This window comes from Ischnura elegans, chromosome X, assembly GCF_921293095.1.
Source record: "Ischnura elegans chromosome X, ioIscEleg1.1, whole genome shotgun sequence".
In the NCBI taxonomy this organism is placed as follows: Eukaryota; Metazoa; Arthropoda; class Insecta; order Odonata; family Coenagrionidae; genus Ischnura; species Ischnura elegans.
Window position 1 is genome coordinate 104,396,275 of NC_060259.1, and position 21,960 is coordinate 104,418,234.

At 39.6% G+C, this 21,960-nt stretch overlaps 1 protein-coding gene across 1 annotated transcript in view; it reads right to left on the minus strand.

Moving 5' to 3' along the window:
* Window positions 1–304: 304 nt before the first annotated feature.
* The window catches only part of LOC124171488, a 96,417-nt gene continuing 74,761 nt past the window's right edge, over window positions 305–21,960 (minus strand). The window contains exons 2-4 of the mRNA XM_046550664.1: window positions 7,751–8,004; window positions 2,674–3,926; window positions 305–886 (exon numbers count right to left, since the gene is read on the minus strand). Coding sequence (XP_046406620.1) covers window positions 652–886; window positions 2,674–3,926; window positions 7,751–8,004 — 1,742 coding nt within the window. The 3' untranslated portion in view covers window positions 305–651. The remainder of the gene's footprint in view (window positions 887–2,673; window positions 3,927–7,750; window positions 8,005–21,960) is intronic.

Here is a 21,960-nt window from a genome sequence, read left to right on the forward strand (position 1 = left end):
AAAATTTGCTGCACCACTGATCAAAGGTGTCATGGTGCCAGAACGCCATTCCGGCACTGATTAACAAATGACATAATAATCAAATAACACTTTTATCAATGTTTTTGCCCAAAAGTTTCTAATATATTATATATTCGAAACCAAAACAAAAAATTTTGTAATAAAATGTAAATAATAATTTGTAAAAAAATACAGAGTAATATTGCACTCATAAAAAAGTGTAGGAAAGAGCATTCTGGCACTGCTAATTTTGCCATGACTTCACTGGCTACAATGCCATAGAAACCTTTTTCATAGACTTAGGTACCTAATTATTTCAATCAATATTTATTTAAATCAACTTAAATAGAGTATACAGTATAAATTTACATTTCAAAAACTAATGCACAATTTTTGATTGGTGAATGCCAGAGCTGTTGACAGAGAATTGCTCTGAGCATATACCTTCCTTTACTATCACTCAACTCATTCATTTAATAAGTTAGTTCACTGGCATGCAGAAATGAAGAAATACACTCAAAAGTTCTTCATTGATCATAGTTCATTCTTGTCATGGATTATAATATTTACATGTCAGTCATCTGTATATCTGAGAATTGAGTCCTGTCTCAAGAACTGACACACATCAATGTGCCACTACTATAAAGCGTACTAATGCTGTGATGTAAGGGTTCTCAGATTAAATTTTTGACTTGCATTTAGATCACCCCACTTTTTATCCATTTGATATTGGTCCATTGATACCAGTACGTTCTCTTGTTTCACTGACCTCTCTATCAGCCTGAGCACTCTCTCAGCCTCTTTATATAATTTATCAAGCTTTAATTCTTCTTGTTGAAGTTGTGCTTCAAGCTCACTATATGTCTTCTTTGGTGTGCTTGATTTTCTGTAAAAAAAATCATTAATATGTAAATGGAGATACCTTCCACGGTAGCATTGCAAGGATTTAGAATGCCAAGGCAAAAGGGCAGGACATCTTGTATCTAAACCATGGAGACCTACCCTATATCACCATTTGTAGTTGAATCAATACAGAAGTGTTACAATTGTCAATTAAGCAAACCTATACATTTTTTTAAAAATCTTGAGTGAAAATTTGTATTCATTTTAGGCTTAAGAGTATGGCTACATGCACTGAAGTCATTGCCAACAGGGCTCAAGGGTCCAAACCACACTGAAATTTTTAGAAAGTCCCTAGTGAACTGAACAACAAATATTTTCTAGCTATGCCTTGACATGCTCTCACTTTTACGTTCTTAGGAAATATTTTAAAGCCTTTGTAGTAATCATGACTCATCATTTCTAAAACTATTTAAATTCACAGATACCATTCTTAAAAAATGAGGACTTTTTCCGTAATTCTTTGGAGCCTTTTATATGCACTTACTTCTGTGATATTGTTGCTCAAAATGAGAATTATTGAAAAGATATTTTAAGATTTAAATATTTTTATTAGATTTTTCTGCTAATAATTCAACAAATGAAATTATTTTCACATGTTACTTGTCATGTGATACCTATCGAAAACATCATGCAAAGCTTTTACTGGACCCAGTTATTATATTTTACAAAATTTATATCCAACTACATCAATTTGAATAATGGTGAGAAATGATTCTGAATGGTTATCAGAAGCTATCATTGAATATCTTTGCCAAAGCCAACTCGTCCCCTTTTCAAATAAGCATGCACTAATCCTGCTTTGATTTACTCATCAAGTGAGTTAAAACTCCCTTTATACAGACTGAAATGACTGAAAAATCAATATTTGTATTAATCATGCAGCAGGAAAGCAGCTAAATTATGATGCATTTACAGAGTTGGTTTAAGGTTGGATAGGTAGGTTATTTTCCATGTTCCATGCATGCCATTATACCATTCTATATCGTACATGCAATTGATAGTGTAACAGATAAGAAATAAGATAAATTGATAGGAAAAATGCAAGGCAGATGTTGTAAATGGGATGCTATTGCTATTTTTACACATTTTAGCAAGGATTCTTGCGAGATGTTCAAGAATGAAATGTTTAATTCAATGCAAAAACCCGGGATCTTTTTTTCTTAATGAGCCCCTCATTTTAAGGGGTGTTCCTATGAAGGAAAAATAGACATATTTTCCTTATTTCACTTTAGCATTCAGGAGTCAAATATATGCTCACTAGGGAAATTCCTGCTGAAAAGTGTTGCGGCAAGCAATACAATTGATAGTGAACGCTATTGGCTATTTTCTCAACCAGAATGTTTTCATGATTGTATTCTGAATAAATACTGATAACATTGTGTACCTGAATGGCATCCAAAGGTTTGCATTGTTCGTACATAAAAGGTGCCTTGAGATACCCTTGGGATGGTCACAGTTGCATTCAAAATCACAGCTTTAGGCTATGAACATCCATGAATAGTCAGGTGTGTTAATTTCTCGTATGTTTTGTGTCCTCACATGTGCATTTTTTTTAATTAAACGTTATTGTTTTGTCATAGAGGCTGCCTGATATGCAGTGATGTTAAAAGGTGCCACAGTGAAAGTGTAAGCTGGTACATATACTGCTAAAAGTAATATATGTGAAGGCTATTTTTGGTGGGCTACAGAATTGCACAGAAAAGCATTTTATGCGTGATGGTTTCTACTAGTCAATGCCCAAATTAATTTTCCTTCAACCAAATAACATACCTGGTTATCTTTTTCTCATCATTTTGTGCCGCAATCCTCTCCCTATCCAACTTTGCCATCTCCTCTTGCAAACTCCAGATAGTTTCTTCCACTTCTGCAGCTTGCTTCTTAATCACTGATAATATGTAATGGTGCTGACTTAGATGGGAGTGTGGGGAGGTTGAGGGCGTGGAATAGTTCAAAGAGAGTGAGGAGCATGATGAAGAAGGTGAAGGCACTGAAGGGAGATGGCTGGATGTCAGAGATTCTGATGAAAGGGAATGAGAGAGGGAAGGTGGCTGACTGTTGTTAGACACTGCCACATTACCAGCCTGGGTTATGTTTTCAGTTCTCTTCAAGGTCTCACATACACCACCATCATGTTTTCCATAACATGAGCCATTTTTTGAGTAACTATTCATATTTACATCTTTCAAATCATAGTGTTTATTTGATAGGCTCAAGATATCTGGTAATGAATGGTTCTCACTGGTCAAATCTTTTCCTCCATCCTGAACACTGTCCTTTCCTAAGCCTAATTTTTGGTTTGAGGCACTGAGGAGCACATTTTCTCTCTCACGTGTGGCACAGCAGCCTTTGACAAGGTAATGAGTGCTTTCGCACGTGTAGCTTTGTGACCTCGCAGTCTTCTTCGTTTGCCCTGTGGCATCGGGGGCCCATCTTGTGTGGCCAGCAACTGACTGTCCAGCCTTAGAGTCTGGGCTTCTACCCTCCTCCCTTGAGCAATCACCACTTTCCTCACTCTTTGTGCCTATTCTCTCAAAGAATAGCCTAAGCTGAGACACAACAGAAATGGGAGGCCCTCCCTCAAGGGCGCACGGTACAGGGAAGTCTGATGGGAGGTCATGAAGTGACTTGGCTCTCTTAGCTCGGCTCCTGGCCACAGACTTACACGGTATTTGCTGGCCTAAGTCCTCAGAGCTGGCACATGGTCTGCTGGAAGTGAGGTTCTTACGGGGCTCCAAAGTACCATTGGATCCTGCACCACCAAGAGCCTCAAACAATTGGCGCCTCTCATGAACTGTGGCAGTTCCACGCTGACACAACTCCTTCAGCCGCTCCACCTCATCAGAGAGGCGCTCTTCTGGGAATGGCTGCCCATTGAAGCCATGCTGTTCGTCCACATCATCAGGATGAGGTGGCTCAGTGATGCGGAGGATGTCGAGGAAGCGAACTTCACCTAAGGGCGTTTGCCTCATCAGTTCCACAGCCAATGTCCGTGTCCAGCGGGAAAAGCTCTCTTCGTCATCGGCCTGCAAGGACAGAAATGGAACTAAGAATCTCTAGGCAATAGAAAAATGAAAATGATGTGTAAGCTATATTTTCGATTTTTTCATGTGATATCAAAGGAATTGGGTACATATTGCGATGACACCTGGGACTGAAAATCTCCCCTTCACTCTCACCACCTCCAGTGGCCCCTCCTCACCCCCTCCACTGGAAATGTCATCATAATAGCCAAAGAGCAAACATAGAAAACAAGATAAGGCATTCCTAATTTCACATCCTCCCATCAAATGGTGGTCATACACTTTCTTGTTAAATTTTCTGAAGTTCTCAATTTTGTCAGAAAAAGTACAAAACACACCAAAGTGATCCACAGAACAAGTAACTAGCAGTGCGAAATCTTCTTCCACAATTTCTGAGTCTAAGGAATACCGAGAAGTTGTGTTACTTCTGACTAATTGAAATAATTTGTTCTTCACAATGTCGTCATTTCCATGAAGGGTAAATATTTAGAAAGATCCGAATTCAAAAACACCCCCGGAAAACATTTTTTCTTCGCGGCCCTCTCAAAAATATTATATGAAAACATGCGTTAGAGATTTTCAATTCGACGCCATTTCTCCATTTCCCGCTGAAAATTCTTGAAAACCATTGAATATTTGCTTCATTAAATAAGCTTTCAAATGTCGCAAACCGCATTAAAAATAAGCTTTCTTGACCGAGATATCTAAAAAAGAGTGAAAATCGTATTTTCGAGCTAGCCGGCCCTGGTGGGCCTCTAGAGGGCTGGAAGTGTGGGGAGGTTAGTCTTATTTGATAGTTCCTAAGTTCGAAAAAATCCCGGATGGGGGACTTTTCACCCTCTTATTCATCTATGTCCTTTACATTTTCATATTAACTGAAATCTAGAATGTAATAGAAGTTGTGAAGTTCAAGATTATTATTGGGGAAATACGGCGGCCTAACTTTTTGGTCCTCACGGTAGCATCTATCAGTCGTTTTAACAATGGCAGCCTGGAGATCGATTGCCATCCGATACGCAATTGTTTCCTATAAAGTTAGTAGAGCATGGAAACCATGCAACCTTTGGAAATGGCGCACTTCTGGCCACAATTATGGAGCAGTATCGAAATCAAACGAGAAGAAAAAGCCCGCAGCAATAATGGTTCGAGAAAATTGTACCCTCGTCGTACCGTGTCGAATACCGTGGTTTCAATCGGTTGGTAACTTCATGGAATGTCGAAGAAGTCGGCATATCCTGTAGTAAGTTGGCCCAGAACGGATTGATACTTATGAACCAGATTCTGATACGTTTTCAGGTTAGCAGAGGTAGAATTTTACCATCCTATAGATAAAAATAATAACTCATTGATCGCTTTGCTTTCGTACGGGCGAATTGAACATTACTTTAATTTAGTAATGCTTTTAATCTGCTCTTATGTACTGTAGTATTTCATAAATTTGTGAAGGTGCCGCTTCTCTCTGACACACATTTTTGGATATACATTTGGATCTACGGAAGCGAAAATAATGGAAATTCATCGACTCTATGAACACGTTCCCGTTTTATGCTTCATTTGCTATTTAAACATTCACAAATAGTTACTCTCCAATTAGACGTTTCCTGAACCTCAGTTCATTCTTAACAATGTAATAATCGAAAATATTTGTGGCTTCGGAATTTTGAATGCCATCCATAGCTAATCCTGTGTTTTTAAACTTAGTGCATAAAGGAAAGTCATTATTATTAGGGTAAAAATTTAAAATTTGTTGTTATCGTATTCATTTATATTTTCATGCAATTAATGGCGTTTGTGGTGAAATTTCGATACTGTAAAATCCATTGGCAATCCAGATGCACGGGATCATTTTTCACGAACCGGTTTCAGGGTTAGTGGTGTCATCAATAGGTACCACGGCCATTTTTCCTTAACTTATGTGACAATAGGGTAGTTTCCTTCATCAAAGAAAACGAAAGGCATTGATTGCGATTCGTTACCCACCATTAGTGTATTCATAATATACAAATTATTTGGTTTTAGAAATACCGGTTTAGACGAATGGCAAGGGTCAATTTTATCCTCATTTGAAAAAGGCCAGATTGGCGCCCATGCGATGCCACTCCACGTGACGTCACAGGGACCTAGTTTCTATACGAGTAGATAGGAGTTTTACATCGTCTGAGGTTACCAATGCATGCATGAGGCGCAGAGCTCAGGGAAACATGTCTTAATAATCACCTATTAAAACTGGCTAAGGTCGGAAATTTTTCTTCGTTTTATAAGGTATTAATAATCCTTTTTTAAGCCAAGCGCTACCAGCTAGCCTGGTACTCTGCTACCTGCTAGCATCCTGCGTCGTATCAGCGCTCGGAGCCTCGCTCTAAGGTCACCTCACTTGCGGCAGCGGGAACCAGAACGACGTCACACGGGAGTTTCCCGGCATTCATACTTACCCGTCGCGTTTTCGCGCGCTAGAAAATTTTCACTTTCCGTTTAATCGCGAAAAATAGATATCGTCATTTAAAAATCTAAAAGCGTGAAAAACGTACTCCAGGAGTAATAATCTTTCCATTTAGGCAAAAAAAAATAAAAGGAAACCACCGTATTGTGACCGTTTCCTATCATGTTTCATTGCTTGAAATCCTTACTGCAAATCAGTGCCCAGCAGCATACCATGTTGTCAGGGGTGGTTTGCATGATTGGGGGCCCTCGGCTGGGCCTCATGATGGGGCCCCATCTTACGCAGGTATTCGGGAGTCCTCCCTGGGAAAATATTAGGAAATTTGAATGGCCGGAAATGAACTTTGACGCTATTCTGGCTCTCAAAACTAGATGAAAGTACATAAAAATAGCAACTTCGTGAGAAAAAATACTATGATAAGTGATAATTTCAAATTTTACAAAATTTAACGAGTACTGTGGTTCCATTGTATGTTAAGTGAATTTTCTTCTTGAAACTGCAAGAAATCTAAAAAAATCTTTAAAATAACCTTTTCGAATGGCCCTTTCGAAAGAGCATCAGGTTATCTTTCATCTTCTGATGCATTTATTTCTATACGATCTGTTTACGCCGAGTATACTGCAAAAAAAGCGACTAATGAAATTCAGGATTTTATAATTGCAGAAACACTTTGAAGTAATCTGAGTCTTTTTTTATTGCGCCTTTCATATACGCTTTCATATACGATGGAGGCGAGGGTTACGGGGCTCCCCTAAGCTCGGGGCGATCGCCGACCAGCCGATCTGGCCAGACCGCCCCTCTTGCAAACAGCAAGTAAAAAAATGTTTTGCTTCACTGCTTTTAATCGATGGTTTCCTTTGCGTCTCAAATTACTGCGAGTGATAATGATATATTTTACTAACTTTTGAGTAGTGCTGCGCCAATGATCGTATGATTCTGGATTTACTGCCAGAATTTGATCCATATAAGGGGACGTCCATTATTTACGTGAGGCGATTTTGGCAATTTTTGTACCTCCCCTCCCTTAGTGAGGTATATATTTGGCTTGACCCCCTCCTTCTCCTTTTAATTTCACGTGAGATTGTTTAAAACGCGTATTTTCAGCATAAATACGTTAATATAAGCTTCATTGCGTTGGATTTATTTCATAAAAACAATTTTTTAAATTATTTTATTTGAGATTAGTTAAGACTACTAAGGTCGTAATTTTACTATATTTCTTTCGGAAGAAAAATAACGTGATACTCCCCAGGACCTTCCTCGCGTGAGATTAGGTGAGAATTGGCTTGATCCCCCCCCCCCTAAACGCCTCACCACCGCACCATTTATGGTACCCGAATGGCCATCCAGCAATTGCCCACGCTAAGTAGTGGGCTTGGTTGAGTACCTGGCAGAGGAGAAGGGGGGAGGCGTTGGCTTCCCGCGGGCAAATGGCGAAGGCATGCTGTCTCCTGGGCACCCTTCGGAGGCTGAGGTTCCTCAGCGGGAGGCGCCGGCGGGGCCTGCTGCTGGTGGCGTAAGGCGTGGACCACCCTTGGGCGCCCTCCTCCGTCAGGTACACCTCCAGCGAGCCGTGGTTCACGCGGACGTAGCGGGGCTCCCAGCGCGGCGACCACTCCGAGCGCGCACAGTGCAGCACTCCTGCAAGAGCACAGTTTCCTTTAAGCAAACGCTCCTTGTAAATACAGAGAGTACGAGTCAAAAGCATTCGACGACATTGAGACCACTCTCACCCACTCAATGATTCAACCCGAAAGAGGGTTGGCATAGTTAGAGCTCACCCCCGACTAGCGATAAGTCATGGGCGTCGTGTGAATTTTACCCAGTCAGGGTAGTGGGGCGAGCTCATTTCCGTGTGCCACCTCGCACTTGGAGGATATTTTTTGGCTGCTTTACCGCCTTTCAATGTCAACCGTTCTAGTTCAGGTCCCAGCGGCGGGGGAAAATTTTCAAAGGGATTCTGACCCTTGCATGGATGTGGCGTGTTGGCTATTTCATTTTCATAGCTCTGTCCGACGGCTGGCATATTTCATTTAGAGGACGAATCTCAAGCGACCAGTATGAATCCGCCATCCTAGTTAGTCATGCTTCGGGACGAATTACTCTTATAAAACTTACGCCATCATCTTGAAATTTTCGGAATACATTGTGTACACCCTCGTCAACATTTGACTGAGTCTCCAACCTTCATTATTTTACCTTTCATTATTTTACTTTTTATATCTTCTCAGAAGTAAAATTTCATTATTTGGGTCACAGGCAACTGTTGGGGAATGCTGGAGACAAATCCCGGTAATTATAACGCTTAGCATATTTTCTTTATCTGCATTGATATCGGTGTGACAGCATTTAAATTATTTGTGCTTGTCTTGGATGATCCTGCCAAAGGAAAATAAACGCAAATGTTTTGGAAAAATCCGCACAAGTGTTTCGAGAACATAATTTCCTGAAAATCATATAGCAGAAAATATACCGCAGATTGGCATCTTTAATGTTTCCATAGTCGAATTGTCGAATTTTATTAGTGAAATGGAGAAATTTAAAGACCACAGCAACACTTTTCTAAGGCATTGTTTGGGCACAAGGGTGTCGTAAGTATTTATTTGGCGATTCACTTTTTCCCAAGCGAAAAGACCGAGATAATTTGAATTTGTAATATTAATAATTGAATAGGTCATGTGGTTGAGAGAAGCATATTTTCAAGCGGTGATATTGTTCGAAAGCGACTTCGAGGGGAAAGTTCATGAAATTGCTCCTCAATTATGAAGCTCCACTGATTGATAGGATCTATGTGAAAAAGAAGAAGGGGAAGATGTAATGGTCATCCATTGTGGAATTACGACTTGATGAAGATGACTTGAAAAATAGCGGTATAAGGCAAAAGGTATGGAGTAAGATATGGATTAATTTGGGAGTTGGAAGAAGATTTAAGAGTGCAGTTGGGCATTTTTAGAAGTATGGAGGACGGCGGAGGGATGAGAGGTGAGAGGCTGTCTCCAAGCAAACCTAAGGGGTTTGAATAGCAAAAAAACCAACAAGTAGTGCCATAATAACTTTTAATACGAATCCCCTTTTAACACGGCTAAAATTGTATTTAAAAATATATCGATGCAAAACTTATTACGGCTGATATTAAGGATAACACCGAAACATTCTTATGACTACGCCGCTGTTATGAAGCATCATTACGTGTCATCGAAGCTTTGATGCAGGTCGATGATAAGGGAGCGTATCGATGATATCGTGGATCCCTTATCCAAAAGCTAAGCGAATGTTAACATGACTGATAGTCTTAACCGGATGGTTCACAATTGATCGGTTGATGTGATTGCAAAATGTGGGCACAATGTCCCTATTGGTCAGTAATTGTCGGCCACTGGAAATAGGGACTGGTGAGAGGTCAAACTACTCGTGATAGTTGTCTGTGTGGCGTGCACTCTCTCACGAAGCATTGTGTGGAGAGAGTTGATGATGGGGAAACCTAGCATTTAATAAACATCTTTAAAGTGGCCCGCGGAGTACCGTGAAGATTTAGATTGAGTACCTTTCTTGGAAATGAGCCATTATTAACTCTTCATGTGGAATGCACGACGTTAAACTTGGATTTGGATGAATTACGTAGGAATTACGTCGCTAACCTCGAGCTTTCTGAAAGGTTAAAATGCAATATAAAATAAACAAAGCCGAGTAAAAACTTTTTCCCCTGAAATAATTGCATCAATTTTTATAGTTGTGCGAGCATCTGTTTCCAGAATATGCTTGGGTACATGTTTAATAATGGTAGGAGTGTGGAAAAGTTGAGTGAAATAAATGCAACTTTGTAATTTCCACTAAATTTCAATATTTCTGACCCAGGTTTCCACTGCCATTCAGTCATTTTCAAGGTCAAAGTCTTTCGTTGAAACTTATGTCGGAAAGTTTAAATTTAGTGGAAATTAAAAAAGCCGCTTCACAGCAATCTCCAGGCATTATCAGCAATCTGTCTTCTGTTTAGGAAATTTATCATCCTCGCAACGGAGTAATGCCCTAATGAGGTTTATTGCTCTAAACAGACTAGGCCTTATAGCCAGTGAATCCGGCAGCCTCCGAGTCAAGTCTTGGACCTTTAGGACCATGTCACTACGTTCATTCCCTTGGATACTTTTTAAGATTCAATATCCTTTCCTTGAGGTTACGCAAAAGTGAACGTTAAAATTGTTGTAATATATGCCTTGTAACACTAAGGAGATATAAATCGCATTGAGTGAAAGCATGCCTGCTTAGACTTTAATGATAGAGTGCACGCACCTGTGATGGCTGTAAAGCTTTTCTGTCAATAAACTGCTTCTTACGTTACATCGTACATCACCATATTGATCGCATTCACTCGCTGGAACGACCCACGAAAGTCGCATCGCGTTACGATTGGCGTCTCACATGTTTTCTTCGGAGGGTTTTCATCCCGCTGAGAGTGTAATTGAGGAGATGAATTTTCATGACTGTTGTAACGGTTAGCTTATTTATTGCAATCAAGACGTTACATTAATAGACAACTTGATGTGTCGAAGATTAAGTCTTAACTCTTTATTGTCATATTCCTGACGCTGCGGATCCATTTAATGGACTACAGATTGAAGTGCTTTGAGACAATGCTTAAGGGCTTCTCTTCTCTATTTCAATGCAGCGGTCGCTGATGCGGGAATTCAATTCAATTATTGCGGCTTTGGTACTGCAGAAAAAGTTTGTCGAGTTATCTCCATGTACAAGTTGTTGCGATTGTAGCGTTAAACCCAATGTAATTTTAAACCTTGGTTATGAAACAAACTTTACTTAAAGAAAGAAACTTAAATACCCATATTTCTGTATTATCCCATCAGCCTACGTATTTATTTTGGTGCAATTTCGGCGCGCTGATTTTAAGCCAGAAATTTTGCACAACTTGCACTTCCTATTAAGGATAACAACGTTGCAACGTTGCTATCCTTAATAGGATGTGCAAGGATTAATGGCGTCACCCGCTGGGTTTGACTTATTGCATGTTTTCTTCCGTAATTCTAATATTGCATGTATTTACTATAGGAATTACTGACCATTGTTAAGTTTTTTTATTTTTTATGAATATGCATGTATATATTTTGCTAGTATGAGTAATATTTCTATGACCGTGCGGTGTGCATGTCGCGGTCATCTCGCATGCTGCATGTTGGTGATTAGTCACCTCCTGCCAAACACCCTAGAGGTGGCTCACAGGGTATTAAGTTAGGGATATGCGAGTAGCACTTTTTGATCTCGAGTCGAGTTGAAAATTACACGCGAGTATCGAGTCAAGTCGAGTCGAGCATGATAATTTCTGGACCAGGCAATACAGCAATGCATACTACAATGTATTCTTCTCCAATTTTCTATGATGAATGTCTAGCCTAATGTAAGAAGGAAAATATAATGAGGATCGCTGATGGTTAATGTCAGATGCATGTAGTAGGATATGAATGAAAATTAATGTGCCTTCAATAGTTCCATAGGCACACTTGAAATTAATACCCCAAATAATTTTTATTTTTTATTTTAAAGAAATATAACCACATACAGCATATGCCATTTTATAGTGGCCAGGTAACAATACATAAATTAGAGGACGAAGACGCAATATAACATGTAGAAAACAATAATTACATTTACAAAAACAAAAGGACCACAAGAAACCGCAGTGACAGACTACTTCGGTGACAGATAGGATAGGGAAAGGCTTATGAAGGATTTCAATGGAAGTGCAAAGGGGTCGATGTGTGGAGGGAGTGAGTTTAACACAGAAGTAATGCGGTAGAAAAACGAACGTTTAGTGAGTGAAAGTCTAGGAATGGGCATGTGGATTAGGGGATGAGAACAGGTAGGGCGGGGTGGAACTTTAAAATTGATAAAAGAGAGCAATGCAGGGCAGTCGATGGTGGAATTGAGAATCTTATAAATAAGTTTTAAATCAGCTGTGAGCCTATGGGTAGTGAGATTAGGGATGAAGAGGGAGGAGAGAATAGCATTAGTGGACATGTTGCGTAAATGCGGTATTCTATTTTTTACTATATTGGCAAAGAAATTGCTGACACAGTCCAGGGATGAGAGGTTGGTTTGTGAAGAGATAGACCAAATGGGACAAGAGTAGGTAGGTATGTCGACCATTTAAGTCATATGTGTATCCAAACTACAAGGAAGCCCTGGGTATAGTCATTTTCAAAACTACGATAAAGATTAAATACTACGTATATGATTCATGTAGTATTTGGCCCTTTCAAATTCTCAAGCAGAAAAATCAATTATTCTACATGCTCAGCCAGCAGGTTTTGGCGTCTCCATGTTACAGTATTACTGCCTGCAGAAATTGCCTTTTGCTACACACTTGTGTGACTGAGCAAGTACTTTCCTGCCAAAATTGCAAGATTTCGGAACCTTTGGAATTTTTATTAAAAATTATATCAACTATTTTTATGGAACTTGAATCTTCATGGAATTCAAGTGGACGAAGCGAACGAACTATAGAACTTAGATATAGTTTTGTAGGGCCAAAAAATTCTATACTTCTCACGCCGTTTAATCAACCTTAAAAACTCTTATTTTTTTAAGTTCAAGAAAAAAACTAAACGCAACAAATGAAACATCGGACGGATGCGGTAATAAAAAGGCTAAAAGATGCCTTGTGGTGTGAAAACTCCCCTTTCCGCGTGGCTCACCTCGGCGAAAGTGGAAAGGGAAAAAGGGTATCGGTTGTTGCCTTCCGCGGAAACACTTCATTTCTCTCTCTCTGAAACATGCCAACTTAATCTCTTCATTTTACTTCAATACCCGAGCCATTTTTCTTATGCGTGGGATGGTTCCGAAAAATATCCAATCCTTAGTATTTTTACTCGGGTAATGCGTAGCGTTAAATGGTCAAGTCAATCTATACACAATCCTTTTTAACATCCTCAGTTCAGTATTTTAGGTCAATGAAGACGATATTCCGTGCTTTAAATGATGATTTTCAAGAATATAGATTTTAAAAGTTGAAAAATCGGCCTCAGTTACCGAGCCTCAGGGTCGCGCGGCGTGCAGCTCAGCCTTGACGCGCGATTGAAAAATCGCTCTCATTTCCTTCGTCGCAAAGGTTTTTTTTCCAAGATTTCTACTTAGTACTCTTTATAAATCTCTACTTTATATTGTGGCTCAAAGTTTCCGAGTTATATTTTACGTAAACGAAAGATAATGCCTACTTTATGTCAAATTTCACGTGAAAAGCGGGTCGGCCATTTTGCGATGTAAACCATACAGATGCGAGCCAAAATCTTCAAAAGTCATTGAGAGTAAAGGCAAAGCACCAGGTCAAAGAAATATTGCGTTTTTTATTCCATAAAAATCATTCCAACGCAACACCATCTGGATAAATGCAAAGATTTTCGAGGAAAAACGACATCGCGCGTGGTTTTGAAAAGTTGGTCAAGTTTGGGCCACTAAAGGGTCGTATTTATGTAAACTGGCATATAAATCTATATCTGGTAATAGTTTATGATATTTACGCTAAGTTTCAAGTCTCTATCCCCATAAAGGTCATTTAGGACTTTATTCCAACTTTTTCCGATTTCGGACCAATGTGCGCCGGGTCGGAAGACGATCGGCCACCGCGGCTGACGTAAAGGTATTCGGCGTACACGTCGACAATTATAGTGTATACAGCAAGCTGAAACTACATCTGCACCTACATAATACCCTGCGAGCCACCTGTAGGGTGTTTGGCAGGTGGTGATCAATCACCAGCATGCAGCATGCAATTGGACTCCCACATGCACACCACACGGTCCAAAAAGCTTCACGTATTCTAACAAATTATACTACCCTATGATGTTAGAAATAATAATAACATTAAGAAACATGCATTAAGTTTTACATAGGTTAGTAGGCTACACTACAAGTCATGCAATCTATTTATGAGTTCTATCGCTGCCGTTATAATCTCTTATTGATCGTGGAAAAAATGACATTCTGCACCTGTCCGTTCTACAATCTATCTCTCTTATTTTATTTATATGATCTGATCTTCCGTAGTATGTTGGCGTCCGTAAGATACGGTTAACTTCGTTAGAAAAGACACTGCTCTTGAATTTATCTAAAAGGTTTAGTCTAATTTTCAATCTACGGTCCGACAGAGATTCCCATCCGAGTTTATCTAAGAGGTCAGTTACACTAACAAGACTATCGTAACGACCTTTCACATACCTGGCAGCTCTTCTTTGCACGCGTTCTAACTCTCTTATAAATCCTTTTTCATGAGGGTCCCAAACACTGGCAGTGTATTCTAAATGTGGTCTAACGAGGGAAAAGTAGCTAATTTCTCTCACTTTGTCGTCGCACTTCCCTAATATTCTTTGAACAATTTTACAACAACCCATTTTAAGATTACCTTGACCGGTTATTTCTCGAATATGTTTATTCCACGATAGATCATAATTGAGTCTAACTCCTCGATATTTCACGGATTCAACAGTCGCTAATTGGATACCCCGAATTATATAGCTACGTTGTAGGGAGTTATTCTTCTTCCAGAAATTCATTACGACGCATTTCTTCAAATTTAATTATAATTGCCATGCGTCGCACCACGCTTGGATAGCAGCAAGGTCATTCGTTAGTTCATCTATATCTTTGCTGGAACGGATTTCTCTGTAAACTACAGCATTGTCTGCAAATAATCGTAACTTACTGTGTACTACTTCGCCAATTTCGTTTATATAAAGAAGGAATATGAGTGGGCCTATGACACTACCCTGAGGGACGCCAGAAGTGACTCTAACCTCATTGGAGACTGCACCGTCTAATACTACTCTTTGGACGCGGTCGCTCAAAAGTTCTCTTATCCAGGAAATGACATCTTCATCTTTACCATAAGATTTCAGTTTTATTATTAACTTTCCGTGGGGTACTTTATCAAATGCCTTTTTGAAATCAAGAAAAATCGCGTCCACTGGAATGTTGTCTTCTCCGGAGACTAAAATATCGTGGGCGAAAAGCGCTAACTGGGTTTCGCACGATCTGCTTTTCCTGAATCCATGTTGAGTTCTCATTAATAAGTTTTGCGTGTCTAGGTCTAACTACCAGGCCAAAGCATTAGAATGACTTATCGGCTTTAAAAATTGTATTATTAGCGCCTCCTGTCGGCAGATTGCTGGACCAACTAGCCTCGAAAGCTCTGTAACTGTAACTACTCGACTCGACATTCGTAATGCTACTCGAAACGCTCGAGTCGAGTACCAACTACTCGACTCGAGCATTTGCACATTACGTAGATGTAGATGTAGATGGAAGAATCTAATGTCTGTTAGCAGAGCGAAAAAAGCCATCACAGGTGCGTTCACTCTTTCATTAGAGTCTAATCAGGCATGCTTTACCTCAATGCTATTTATATATCCTTAGTGTTACAAGGCATATATTACAACAATTTTCACGTTCACTTTTGCGTTACCTCAAGGAAAGGATATCGAATCTTAAAAAGTATCCGAGGGAAGGAACGTAGTGACATGGTCCTAAAGGTCCAAGACTTGACTCGGAGACTGCCGGATTCACTGACTATAAGGCCGTAGAATTTGGAGAATAAACCTTCAATGTATCAGCTATGCAAACTGGATCTCATTCAGAAAATATGTGAGGTTTCTGATTTGTTCCTTGAGCGCTGGATAAAATTGACTTTGGAGGGCGATACTTTGGGAACGGTTGCCCGTAAGAAGCTGCGAAATGACGTGGATTTTCTCCCTTGTGCCGTAGGTATCATCATCTCTATTTTTCTCCGCGTAATTTACGTTAGCCTACCAGACTGACATACATAAGGCGATTGTAATTGCAACGATTGTAATATTTTTCTCGATTTTTTACGAATATTTTCGTAAATTTTGAAACAGCATGCAATCCATGCATCCACCACCCATGCATCCAGGAACCCTTTACGTTGTCTAACTAAACGTTATTAGCCTTCTTGTGTTATTGCCTTCTGCCAAAAGAAAATGTTCACTGCTTGTTCGTAACGGAAAAGGAGGAAGTCTGATACACGTGGATACTTCGTACGATAAAAAGAAAATGTATGGTGACCCCTTCCATCCTCCTCCCTGAGTTGTGGCGTTGTGTATTTCACTTATAGGGGAGTGTCTCCTTTAAAATATTAGAGAGTCGTAGAAGTGGCAGTAACCTAAGTGTCCAATAATGAAGTTTTCAGCAATAGCAATTATTCTGCTTTTATCTAAGCAGAGAGGAGTACCTACTTGATAAGCTGGCTACTTCATTTAGCTTTCAGGTTTTTGTCCCAGTGATCAGATGTTCTCCGCAAAGAATTTTCCGCGGTCATCATCCTCCAATAGCTTAACATTCTTGTCGCAGCAAGTGAAATAATCATATCGAAGCGAGGGAATCGTGTTGACTTGAGTGGTTTCATAATTGGAAAGGGGGAGTCACGGTCGCCAAGGCAAGTCGCTCGGCAGCTCTGAAGGCCGTCCACTGGCTCTCATAATCCGTCCGTTAGAGGCACCTGTAGCTCCCCCGACCACCACCCTATACTCACCCACTCTCCCGACCACTTTCGGGCACATGGTTGGTTGGACGCTCTCGGCCCAGCTGTGTGGAAATCGAGGGTAAATCATGAATTTTAGTTGTAAACGAATTAAAAACTATTCTTTTGTCAGGCCGTGTCGGTAATTACTTGCTTTTCAAATGATTAATGAATAAATTCCGAGTATTAGTCGTAACTGGTCGATACGCAGGTAATTTTTATGTGTTTTAGTTTTGATAAATATGGAACAAATGGCGCTCATTCGGATAGAGCGAATCACTGCCTCATACATACATTTACACTTTCATGGTATCTCCCGAAACAATGAAGCATATCGACATTTACATGATAACCTGCGATCCACCTCTACGATGTTTGTCAGGGGGTGACTCATCAGCAGAATGCAAGAAGCATGCAAGAAGTACCTCACACGAGCACCATATGGTTATCATAAATATGCCAAAGTATAATCATAAAAATGAGACGTGAGCATTCGAGTAGGGGGTGTGAACTCCTGACATGCTTGCATCGCTTCATACAGCATAAGACTCAAATATACATGAATTTGGATTGAAAGCCAAAACCTTCCAACAGTTAGCTATTAAAATGGTGTATATGTTCGTGAATGTTGGGCGATGCCCTTGGAAACCTCGTCACAAAAAACCCGAATGAGGAGACTGAGGAAGGAGCTGGTGTGAATACCCTCCAACCCTAAATGTGTGATATTCACGCGTCCGTGGCTTAATATGGAGTGAGCTCTGCCCTCAAACATCAAAGCCAACCTGTTGATAAACAGTGGCTCTGATAAACATTTCTAAAGATCCAATGGTCAGGCGAAAGTTGAGGGGAACATCCGATGGTTTTTCTCCTCCAAATCCATGTTTTGATGACAAAGATGAATGATATCAAAATTGTCCCCGTGGACGTTTACTTTTTTGTGAGTACCAATGGCACCGAGGGAAATGAAGACATTTTTGTCTCAATTGCAGAAGTCATATTAATATCCTTTGTCATTTGTAGGTAAGTATTGATATGAAATTGACTGGATTCGTCATGTATTTGATATCATGAAATTAACATATAATGTTTCTCCTATTTAAATACTTCACATGATTACTCTGGGAGAAGCGCTCTCTTGTTACCTGTTAAGTAGTACTCGTGAAATCTCTGGGTATTTTATCATGCCAACTGACAGCGCTCCAGGCCATGTGTAAAAACTCTTAAGCTTGGGGATCCACGCGTTGATCATTAGCAGTTCGGCAGAAATTGCTGTTTTAGGGCAATGCAGGTATGGTCAAGGGAAATCAGGATTTGGAGATCATTGCATTTTGAACCCAATTTTCCGTAAAGTGAGATGAGGCAGTTATCGCACAGAAGGAGTTGGGGAATGTTGATTTCTGTTTTTAAAGTGCTTCACGTGCAATGGATCTGGGTCGAAGCCTCGCTGAGGGCGAGATTCTCTCCGCTCTCCCCACTACACTCACGTTCATTCACAACTTACTATTACTTTTTCCAATTTCTTGCATGAATTCTTGAATAAAGAATAACTTGCTAACCCCTTGCCCCTTGCTAGCTACGAAGTTCTTGAACGTTATGCTAATGCCATCATGGATCAGAGTTAATATATGCAAGTGCAAAGTGACTGCTCAGTAACCGGAAGTCGAGGCCAACATAGAAACCCCAAACTTCAGTATCATTATGTTTTGTGATAACAAGTACGAATTAAATACAAGTGTGAGTTGACTACTCACTAATAGGCTAGTCGACTTGTAGCGTAGCTTACTACTATACGTATTCATTAATGCATGCCTCTGAATTTCCCTATTATTTCTAACAGTATGCTTAGCATATTCCACCTTCATAGGCAGAATACTTTCATAAGTAGTCGGCAAGTTTTGCCTTTACATGAACTAAGAAGTATAATTTGTGAATATACGTAACAATTTTTAAGACCGTGTGGTGTATGTACATGTGGGAATCCTTTTGCATTGAATATGAAGTAATGAGCTCTACGGCCTTGGCAGGTTAATGTTAATTAAATGCTCCATGAGCCGTAACAAGTTTGAAAAGAGTGACTTGTTACGGCTTTTGGAGTATATTATTAACATATCCTCTTTCATGATGCATGCTGGTGATTGATTGAACACCCCTTGCCAAACACCTCGCAGGGTATTATGTAGATGTAGATGGGTGACAAGAGTTTAGATAAATCTATAATTGTATAAATTACCTCAACAAATCTCTGAGTGACTGAGTTGAAATTTGTATCCAAAATGTGGACTCCAACTCAAACTTGCGCTTGAGTCAGCGATCTGAACCACCGCGTTAGAATGGATTCAAGATTGAGTCAGACTCCGGAATACTTCTGTGAATAATTAATTAATGCAAACTTCTTTACAACCGATTCATTTCGGCTGAAACGGCCTCACTTGTTTATCACCTCCTGTTAAGTATAAAAATTCCTTAAACGAAACATCATTCGCCTTGACCACGTGAAGGCGAATGATTTCTCCTCAAAGGAACTTGCAGTTAGAGTGCACTTGCGGGTGACTCAATGGTTCGGCACTTGCTCTTGTTTCTTGTTAAGAGCTGTATCCGGTGGTTTGATAATAAAATAAAAAATAAAATAAATAAAAAATAAAGCAGAGAACCTTAAGGCCTCTGTATAGAAAATAATAGCTAAGTTAGTCACGTGATACACTTACCGTGAGATTACGGTGATTTATATTCGATGGTGGTGCACATAGCAAAAAATGGCGCAAAACGTAGGAAATTTAACGGAAACATGACGTTTGCTTTGAAGTAGGGCAAAATGTTGTGCGTGCGCCGCGTGGAAGTCATTTTTTCGGTGCTCAAGATGACATGTCGGTATAAAAAATAAAGTTGGCGTCATTAAAAAGAAAAGCTCTAATCACGATATAAAGACAGCTAAGGAACAACTCAATTAAATACACTGCGAGCGGCAGTTTGATGTAAGTTCTCATGAGTGTTAGATGGCGATCATTTCGCGTTAATTCAAAGGTCATAACTCTTTTTGCAAATGCCCCAGAGTGTGAAACTAATTTTTTCACGAACCGGCCTCTAGATTCCAAAAAGCACGGCATTTCTGTATTACCTACTTACCTTGTTTAGGGACTGGCTGAAGTGATGCATTGTGAAGAGAGTGAGTGCCTCGACTGTTTCACATCGCACATTTCGCTTTACAATCTCTAGCGTGAATGCTTGCGCAGGAAAAACTGCACCCTGTTAAAACACCATGTATTAAGGTACATGTGATTTACTCAACGAGGAATACCATTTTGAATCCAATTTCAAAAAAACCTGCTCCCTGTAAGAGGCCACAACCAACTGTCTCATTCCATTACGTTATTTCTTTCGTTTCATATTGAAATTAAAATGACTCTCCTCACTTGGAGAGGTTCGAGCCGAGGAACAAAGTATATGATGATGAATCAGTATGCACTGCCAACGACTTTGTCGAGTATTTTACCGATGAGTTATCGTGTATGGCATTTAAATTTCGTGATATTATCTACTTATACTCCCTCATATACCATTATAAAGGTACTTCGAATTTGAAAATAAATTCCAAAACCAGGGTAATTTTCCTGAAATGAAGTGTAGCATCCCAGGTCAGACGTAGTTATAAATGAGAGCTAGTTCAATTATGAAGTATGGTAAAAAAGTTGAAGGGATTGGCCATTTAGTCTATTAGAGGTACCACGGATCCCTATGACATTTCCATTCTGGCTGTATCCGCTAATCGTCCTAGCCTTCTTAGCCCATTTATCGTCTACCTTATCCCCTGAGGGCCGCTTTTACTACGAACTTGACGTTATTTGAAGGTTACAGTAAAGCATAGTCGCTCATATTTACGTATTGTTTAATTAGTGACATTAAATGGAGTATTTCGCTGGATCCGATTTTCCTACTCGCAAAATATTAACTGTGCATTGTTAAACCGATCCTTATAGGGTTTCATAAATAGTATTCTTATCCAAGCTAAGTAACCCTTTCAGTGAGAAGCTTTTGAAAGTTATGCCAGTAATTGTGTTTTCCCTGACGGCATTGGTGTCCTTACCTTGGGGTGTGTGTGCTGTTACCTGAAATACTTTAAATAACTCGAGGTATGCAATAATTGTATAAAGGAGTCCTGGAGTCTGGTTTGGTTCTGCAACCTCATAGGTAAAATACTCGACATAACGGTTGACAATGCATACTGATTCAGCATCCAGTTACGGGAAATTCTGTGACTCATGCGTGGCATAAAAACATATCCATTGTTGTGGAACGTAGGCACTTAAGTCGCAGTTATGGTGCTCAATATGAAGTCAATTACTAGAGGACAGAAAAAAGGAGTTGCTTGTTTGCAGAATAGGTATCCACTGTTATGGGAGAAACCACTCTCGCATGGTATTTTAATGCTATAACTTATGAATGCTGTGAATCGCTAGCTCTAAATTGTTATCGTTTTTGGTGACTTATGGTGATATGTAATAATTACGGTAATTTTCCAAACCATAATGTTCAAAGGCCCACAGGAAAGGTGGGTGGTAATAAGTAACCAATTTATTGTAAATGTGTGGATGTTATGAAGTTAGTTCCAAATAGTTGCTTCTTGGATTCGAACTCTAATCCGGCATTTAGCATTACGATGAGTTATGTAGTGCCTAAATATGACACTTTATTCAATCGTATTGTGTAAGGAATTTTTTAAGCGAATTAATTCCAATTTTGAGTTCTACGCAATTTGCACTCGAGAATATACAACTACGTACTCATATGCGTGACCCAATGGAGTTGTTAGAAAATGAAACTTGGCACAGGGCGTAATATCATGCCGTTAGTAATCGCATTACGCTAATTTCTCCTTTTTAAGGAACTTCTCCGGCGGATCTGATGCATTTGGTTATTTTCAGCCCGAATTATTGTGCGAAAAATAATTAGTTCTATTGGCATGTATTCCTTTTAGCGGAGGCTTTAGCTAAGAGGCGTTTTTTGACTAATTTCTATTTCAAATCTAATATTCGTATTTCTTTCCGTTCCCAGTACACAATTTC